Raw genomic sequence first — 8,852 nt, 5'->3', positions numbered from 1 at the left:
CTCATCCCAATTGCCCGCCTATTTTCATTTTATCTGCTTATTAGATGATAAAATTTAATTATCACTAATAATTAATTATACCAGTGGGTCTCATCTTGGTTGTGCATCAGAACACATGGGAAGCTTAAAAAAATTAGAATCCAAGATGCACTGAAGACCTGTTTCAATATTCAAAGCTAGGATTCAGCAAGTTATATGGTTAACAAACAGCTCAGGTAACGTCTACACAGCCCTTCTATGAACTGGTTTTTTGGGGGAAAACTGACTTAACAATGTATAGAAGCAAATTAAATGTTTTAATTATTAAAACTGTATTAACAACCATCTTTAAAAAAAATACAAAGAAAAGAAATAATGACTCTAGTCTTCAAAGATTTCACTGGTTACCCAGGAAACATATACTAGTCTTTACTCTGTTCATAATCACGAGGCTACGGTTCATTTTTATGACTTCTCTACCAATGTAATACCTATGCTGTCAGTTAAATTTCCTTTCCTGGGAGGATAACTCCAACTTTTATTGCCCCATTATTATCATGCCTAATTAGCCTATACAGGTACAGAATCTGAAGCCAAGGTCATATCACTGGTAAATGATGGGGATTTACGTATAAATAACGCAACCACTGGCCCTCATGCCAGACCCTGAACCAGATAATTCTGTTGGTCTGATGTGCCAACCACTTAAGTCTTAACTTGAGGGAGTTAAGACCCAAAACCTCCAGGCATGCAGTCAGAACTGTTTTAACTAAGGTTACCTTTGTCAAAGTACAACATATATCACTTCTCTCTGGCCCCCATGTGTCAAGATGGAATTCAAGAGAAATTCGGATTTGGCACCCTTTGGTGGCAATTTTAGGAATCCACTAAAGATATCCATAAAAGGAGAGTACTATACTATATATGTTCTTATAGACTATCTTATTTAACTTTGGTAAGATTAGAAGTGCTGTTTGCCCCTGTGCATCAAGGGAACTCTGTGAAGTCATGGAATGGATTCTTCACAGTTGGCATCCAGAGCTAAGAACTACTGACTTTAAACTATAGAAAATCAATACATTTTGAAGAATAGCTGTTGGTAATACACAGATTTCAAATAACCTCATTAGAGAGCATTTTTGAGTCATATGGGTTTCCAAATCTGTTTTTAAGACTTTGAAACAAAGACAAACCAATTGGCACTTAGGCAAGAGGTATTTTATTTTGTTTACTTCAAATTGGAGCTAATGATCTGGAAAATTTAAATCTAAGAGGTTTCTTGAATTATGGTCAAGCCCATTTGGAGAAATGTTATATATCTCTCCGTAAATGGGCATATTACTCTCTGTAAATTACATATGGTTTAAGTCCCCATATGTCGGAACAGGAAAAGGGGTGGCCAGACAGGAGGCACATGTAAATTTTGTGGGTGAGATTCAGATTAAATCCAGCTTACTAAATTTGGTTCTAAAGAGGAATGGACTTCTTTTTCAGAGGTTGTTCTGGACTTAAAGAATAACTGGTTCCAAAACTTAGGACATAAACTCCCCTCTCTTTTCGATAAAGGCCTTCTCTACTTCAAAGCCAAGACTCATTTCCCAAGGGTAAAGTGATTTTGGTAGGAAAGTGAAATGATGGGAAATATCAGAAAGGGAGACAGAACATGAAAGACTCCTAACTCTGGGAAAGGAACTAGGGGTGGTGGAAGGGGAGGTGGGCAGGGGTGGGGGTGACTGGGTGACGGTCACTGAGGTGGGCTCTTGATGGGATGAGCACTGGGTGTTATTCTGTATGTTGGCAAATTGAACACCAATAAGAAATAATTTTATAATAATAATAAAAAAAGAAATGATGTACTGTCTGGCTGGGTCTGGATAACTCCAGGGAGGCTTTGCTGCTTTGGAAAAGTTGCTCACAGAGACCACTTCTGGGGATTCCTTTATTCATGTAAAAACTGAAAAGTACCCTTCTTCCCAAGAGGACTGGTCCTTGATGCCTTCTTAGTATTTGCACATGGCTTTGGGGGCAGGACAGGACAATCTTTTTCTTCATAGTATCCTTGTCGGCTTGCACAGTGCCCAAGATATAATCCCCAATCCACGGGGATCCCCCAACCAAGGAACTCAACTCTTGACCAGTCCTCACTACTTTTTCTTACCCCTTTCCAACTGAATATGACCTCTGAGATTCAGAAGAAAGACTGATAATGAAACCACACACGTGGGTGTCAGCCCTCCTGTTACTTTTTACACAAGAGATCAAACACATAAATCAAACGGATCACCCCACGGCCGGTGACGCCCTGGGAGGAAAGGCTGACCGGTGGGGCGAGGACGATACCATGCGCATCGGCTTGTCCATGCAGGAGGGTTCCAGGCAATGAGGTCGCCAAGTGTCTTCACCTTCCCTGAGAGTTAGCTGCTGGAGCCCTCACTCATCAGAGGAGGAGGGGATGGGCTCCTTCTTGCAGGTACTGTGCTTGGCTCGGTGGCGCTGGAGGTGATTGGACCTGGTGAAGGCCTGGCCGCAGTCTTCACACTGGTAAGGCCTCTCCCCGTTGTGCACCCGAATGTGCTGGGCCAGCTCCGAGGCAATGCGGAAGGCCCTGCCACACTCGGCACAGAGGAAGCCCTTCTCCCCAGAGTGGATCTGCTGGTGCCGCTTCAGCGTGGACGAGCGGGCAAAGGCCTGGCCACACTGGGCGCAAGGAAAGGGCCTCTCGCCAGTGTGGATGCGCTGGTGGCGCACGAGGCGCGAGGGCTGCGCGAAGGCCACGCCGCAGTCGGCGCACTTGAAGGGCCTCTGGCCGGTGTGCAGCGTCTGGTGCTCGATCAGGTTGGAGGATTTGGTGAAGCACTTGCCGCAGGTGGGGCACGGGAAGGGCCGCTCGCCCGAGTGCACACGCTGGTGCTCCATCATCCGGCTGGCCACGGCGAACTCCCTGTCGCAAGCCGGGCAGCGGAAGGGCTTCTCGCCCAGGTGCGTGCGCTGGTGGCGCAACAGCGACAGCGGCTTGTTGAAGGTCAGACCGCACTCGGCACACGGGAAGGGCTTGTCGTTGCTGTGCATGTTGCGCTGGTGTTTGCGCAGGTCGGAGGAGCGCACGAAGGCCTTCCCGCAGTCGGGGCAGGGGTAGGGTTTCTCGCCCGTGTGGGTGCGGATGTGCTTGCGGTGGTCCGAGGACCAGGTGTAGGCCTTGTCGCAGAAGGGGCACTGGTAGGGCCGCTCGCCCGTGTGCAGGCGCCGGTGCTGCTGGAGCGTGCCCCGGTGGGAGTAGGCCTTCCCGCACAGCTCGCAGGTGTGAGGCTTGGTGCCCCGCGGCTGCGAGGGACTCAGCGGGCTGCTGGGCTTCCGGAAGGCTCTTCCTCCCCGCAGGCACTTATAGGGGTGCGCCTCCCCCTGCGCGCCCTGGCGCGCACCCTCCGGGTTCTGGCCCTTTCTGCCGATGCGCGCTTTGGCCCGCACCGCTGCTGCCAGGCCCGCTGGGGGCGTCGACCCCTGGGCCGGTGCGGGAGTCTCCTGCGTGGGGAGGTCCCAGCTGCCCCCAGGCTTGGGGAAACACATCAGAGAGGAGTCGTCTGGGGACGTGTCTATGCCTCTCTGTGCGCAGAAATATCTTCCCGTCTCAGGGAAATTGGCCGCGACCCCCAAGGCAGCGTCCAGGTTTGCCCTGGAGTCTCCATCATCTCCTACAGGCAGCGAGTCCCTAAGCGGTTGCGTCCGGCCTAACAGCTTACGTGAGAGGTCGCTGGGGAGGGTCCCGGGAGCTGCGCCTGGTCCAGGGGGGTCCTGGGTCTGCGTGATGTTGGACTCTTCTCTTCCCCAGCTGGCCTTCTTCTCAGGCATCACCATCGGTTCCTTCCCCATGGCCCCCGCACTGAAGGAGCTAGAGGATTTCTCTGACTCGCTGGGTGGATGATGCCATGGCAGGTCAGGATTGTCTTGAGTCACTTGGGAGCTGCTGCTTGGACAGGCCTGGTGATCAGGGTCCCCAGTGCTCCCTTTGTCTCCTGCCTCCCCACCATCTTCATCCTCTCTCTCTAAGCTCACACTCAGCACCCGGGCGTCATGAGCTTCCTCCGTCAAGTTGGACAGAGCAGATACCTTGCCCCACCTTTCCTGGGGGTCCACCTGTGTCATGATGTTCAGGCACTTCTATTCCTGCTCCTCCTGGGCACAACCTTTGCTTGGCTCAGGGTCCCTGCAAAAAGGAAGGTATGAAGAGGAAATCACAAAGAATATACTTAATCTCCTTCATGGCCACGGGGCCTGAGGTTCTCACCACAGATCTCTTTCCAGCTGGTAGCTGTGCCAGCCCCACTGTTGCGCCCCACTGGCGAAGGAGGAGCTGGGGCTTTCTGAAAAAAACCCACACAGTTATCCTTAATCCCTTTAAAGGTCCACTTACTAGAAGCTCCAGGAGACAGTGCTGTCTGGGATGGCAAGGGTGGGACATTTGCCCAGTGCCAGTTGGGCCCTGCCCTGTCCAGGGGGCTCAAACCCCAACTGCTGGCCAGGTGGCTTTTCTATGAGCATGGGGGAAGACTAGAGGAGAGGGCAGGAAGCAAGGTCTGGTCCTCGGGCTCCGGAAACTGTCGGCCCACCTGGGACACTGGAAACCAGGCCGGGACTTGACGTCCCTGCCAGGTGTGCAAGTCTACCATCCCTGGGTGGTGTCAGCTGGGGCCACCTCCCAGGCTCTGCGTTGTGTGGCCGTGTCAGCCAAAGACAGGGAGCAGCCCTTGGGAGAATGGGGGCAGGTCAGGGAACACACCAGGATGTTCCCAAGAAGATACCGCTGAAGCAGGGCCTCTTGGGATTTTGCAGTGAAGGGGAGAAGGTGAACATATGCATCCTGATGAGGGTGGGTGGGTCCTTAGAGAAGCTTGAACTATCTTTGAAACGTCGTTTCATCTTAAGTATTCATGAGAATTTACATTCTATGTCATAGGTGGGGTTTTTTGTTTGTCTAATATATATCTTTTGTTCTTATGTATTCTCACAGAAACATTTCTTATTATTGAAGTATAGTGGGCCTACAATGTTGTATTTACATATTTTTAATTTAGCTGAATCATACACACATGTATGTATATATGTATATACACATTTATCATGCATTTTTTCTTTTCCACTAAGTACTCCCCCCCCCCTTTTTTTTTTTTTTACAAAGATAGTGTTTGGACTTACGTTCAGTTGAAACATTTAACTTTTCCTTATGTGTGCCATATTTATCCCACAGCCTCATGTATTTCTGGCAAACCCTACCTACCCCCAGGGGTGCAAGTATCCTGATTTGAGAGGCATAGACTTAGGGTTTTGACAGCAAGCCGTGAGACAAGGAAGCCTTTGAGTTTTATTTTGTAAGTGATTTTATTTTAGCTTGAAGACACGGAGAAAGCCTGCTAGGGTTGGCTAATAGGGATTGTGTGTGTGAGCAATCCATCTTACAGGAGTGGCTGGAGTGAGAGACAGGCTCCTGCAGGCCGGGGGGTGAGGGGCAGTTTCTGACCAGAGGGCTGCCGTTTGCTTTTGTCTGGAGGGAACCTTCTGGGAATATCAGAGTGGGTAATGCTAGTAGTTTTACTTTCTGGGCAGAGATCACAAGACAGGAAAATGCTGAGCACCTCACAAGCGTGATTTCATTTATTCTTCCCAGCAACCTTTACGAGATGTTGTTACTCTTTCATTATTCTCTCCATCTTACAGACCCCGATAGTGGGGTCTAGAGGTTTCCTACCAGCCCAAGGCCACTCTGCTCAGTGACAGCAGCCCCGAGGCATCTCTTTAACTCTGAGGCCACTGTGTTAGACCTAGAGCTGTAGGTACTACCTCCCAGATGTGGCCTCCAGACTGAGGCCTGCCCTGGGGCTGGGCCCTGCCCAAGAGCAGCCACAGCATCCTGGGGGAGAGCCACTGCCTGCTGCAAGGCATCAAAGCCCCTTGTGTTTTCTGGGCCAAGGAGTCTTGGCTGCAGGGCCTCACCGCGGGGCTCCTCCCTGCTCTCGTTGACCCAAACTGCCCTCCACAGAGAAAGAGGCCAGGACACAGGCTGTGGAGACTGTTGCCTGGGGTGGTCAAGAGTATTAGTCACTGAGTGTTTACTTTTGGAAAATCCTTCTTTCCTCCCCTGCCCACCTTCCACTTTCTCAGGCGGGATGAGGGGAGCAATGTCTGCACTTGGCGGCTCTGATGCACTCCCCATAAGGCAGGAGGTGTTCTATCACCCGTCCTCGCAAGAGGTAGTCATTCATTCAAGGTTTGAGGCATATCAGACACTCAAAATCCTATGCTTGTGCATCAACAAGTGTCTCAGAGCCTTGTTTTCTTCATTGGGAAGATGGAAGATAATACACCTACTGTGTAGTCTGGGGGAAGCTCTGGCACACGGCTGGCACTTAGTGACTAGTGCCTTGTCCCGTATACTGGGAGCTCCTCTGCCCCTCAGCAGGACCTTGGGGAGGGAGCTAGATGGACACTCGCAGCAGTTTGGTGGCCAAGGTTCACATAATAAAGTCGTATCCTAGCCCCGCCTCCTCAAACTGTCCTTCTCCCAGCTCTGGCCTGATCATAAATCCACTTAATGTGAATGTGTGTGTGTGTGTGTGTGTGTGTGTGTGTGTGTGTAGGAGGGGAGCAGTAGGGAGGAATCCTCACTCTGTACTTGGAAGCAGAAGCCACAGATGGAGGGAGGACACAATGCCATGGTGTCTGGGGTTCAGCATCTTTTGTCCCTTTGCGGCCTAAAAGCCCAGGGGCCACTCCCTCCCTCTGACCTCTTTCTCTCTATCCCCTTAACATGTCAGAGTGTGGCTGGCATATCCTTTGACAGGAAACCAAGCTTGATGTATTTTCAGCACACTGGTTCTTAGAAGAGTGGCTGTGTGCGTGTGTGTATGTCTGGTTAACAGAGGGGACACAGCGCTGGCCGGCTTAGCGTGACTTACTCAGGCCAGCACGCCCGATCAGGGACTCGTCCACCAGCGGGTACAGCAAAGGGACGCTGGATGTGATTGAAACAGACTTCTTAGGCTTCTTTCTTTCTCTGGAACAACCCTTCTGGTGTATTCAGATGGAACTGCTTGCAGACCACCTACGTCGCGCACCCCCACCCCACCTCCAGCACACGGACCCTATTTTACAAACGTGTCTCATTCCCCGTCCTCTGGGCCACAGGTGGGCCTCCTCAGGGCAGCATGCGGTGCTCTGCTAGCTCACAGCAGATTGTCTTTTCACATGGGAAATCCCTCCCCTGTCCAAATCCACAGTCCTAGGGAATAAATCCTGCTTTCCTCCTTCTGTAGCTGCCAGAGGTCCTCTCTTGACCACCGAGACCAAGAGGAAGGCAGGGGCTCAGGGTGGGATTTTCTGGCCAAGTCTACACAAATGTTCCTGGTCCGGAAGGAACACTGGTGCCACGGTGTGGCTGGCCCTTCTGCTCTCCAGATATGCTGACCCCAGAGGCTGTCAGAGCACAGCCCTTTCCTGGAACTTCCACCACCTTTGCCAGCCAGGACTGGCCCAAATGCAGCCTCCAGCGTACTTACCTCATACAGTGACACCTTGCAGAAGCCTGGCCTGAGGGTTTGTTCCAGATCTGGCCCCGGCCCCTCTTCCTGCATTCCCTCCACAGATTGTTCTAGGGCCATCCCAGGGCAGTCACCTCCCGCCTTCTCTGCCTTTAGGCCTTGCTCTCTACCTTTGGCTCTGACACAAATAGTTGCTTACCTGGGAAATGCAGACAGCTGTGCGAGTCCCCCACGCTGGCTTCTGTCACATGTGGCCTCTCAGCACCTGGAACCAGAGTTTGGTACAGATCAGCAGAGATGGTGTCTCTGTCCCTCACGCTTTTGTGTCCAGTCCAGCAGCTGCAGAGAGAGCTTCAGGAGGTGGGGCCAGTGTAATACACTCAACCTTCCTGCCTGCATCCCAGAGAGCAGCCTGGGAAATAGAGCGGGGCTGCCCTCTCTCACTGCCTGAATGATCCTGCCTTCCCTCTGCTCCCGCCTCCCCTCCTGCCAGAGCCTCCCTCCAGCCTCCCTCCTCCCTCAGAAAGGTTGCTCAGCCCTCCTGCAGGTGGCCCTTCCCTCCTGCTCACTCTCATTGCTTCTTCCCAGCAGAGGAAGCAGTCCCTCCTTCAGTCCTGCCCTGATCTGTCCACAGGCCACTGTCACACGCCAGCTTCCTGGGGAAGCATGCTTTTTCCCTCTCTGGGAGGCAGGATAGGGTGAACTATCTTCCTACCTCCCCTTTTCTGGTGCCCGCATTTTGTCGAGCTGCAGTTTGGGCAGGGGTGTTCCCAGAATTTTCTGAAATAGTCATTGGGTCAGAGATGCCCATCATCATTTTGCTGGGTTGGGATGCGGGGAAATTGTTTTATCTCCTTAGTCAGATGAATGGTAGGCCTGTCTGGGACCTCTCTTCATCTTCAGTATTCGTTCCCATTCATTCATTTGGAGGAAAAAAATGCCCCAGGAAATGAGATTCACTGTGTCCAGAATTTATACCCACTCAAGTCTAATGTGGCTTCATTAGGGTGATAGCTCAGGACACTAAATTAAGAGAAGGGAGTATGGTACTTGTGATGTCCCTAGGTGGCCACTGGTTGACAGCAGGGTTCTGGGACTGGGTTTATTTTTTTTTTTTAATTTTTATTTATGATAGTCACACACACACAGAGAGAGAGAGAGAGAGAGAGAGAGAGAGAGAGGCAGAGACATAGGCAGAGGGAGAAGCAGGCTCCATGCACCGGGAGCCTGATGTGGGATTCGATCCTGGGTCTCCAGGATCGTGCCCTGGGCCAAAGGCAGGTGCCAAACCACTGCACCACCCAGGGATCCCTGGGACTGGGTTTAAATCTTACCACTCACTAG

General features: G+C 51.4%; 1 protein-coding gene across 1 annotated transcript; it reads right to left on the bottom strand.

Annotated features, from left to right (window-relative positions):
- Window positions 1-1,175: 1,175 nt before the first annotated feature.
- Window positions 1,176-7,921, bottom strand: ZNF648 (zinc finger protein 648). The gene is made up of 2 exons (XM_026001068.2): window positions 7,708-7,921; window positions 1,176-4,180 (listed from the first exon to the last, which is right to left on the bottom strand). The coding sequence occupies exon 2, from the start codon at window positions 4,117-4,119 to the stop codon at window positions 2,410-2,412; it is 1,710 nt and encodes a 569-aa protein (XP_025856853.2). The 5' UTR covers window positions 4,120-4,180; window positions 7,708-7,921; the 3' UTR covers window positions 1,176-2,409.
- Between the last annotated feature and the right edge of the window lie 931 nt (window positions 7,922-8,852).

Source organism: Vulpes vulpes, chromosome 13 (genome assembly GCF_048418805.1).
Source record: "Vulpes vulpes isolate BD-2025 chromosome 13, VulVul3, whole genome shotgun sequence".
NCBI classification, from domain to species: domain Eukaryota; kingdom Metazoa; phylum Chordata; class Mammalia; order Carnivora; family Canidae; genus Vulpes; species Vulpes vulpes.
The sequence above is the reverse complement of the archived record's forward strand: the minus strand, read 5'-3'. Positions and strand labels throughout refer to the sequence as shown.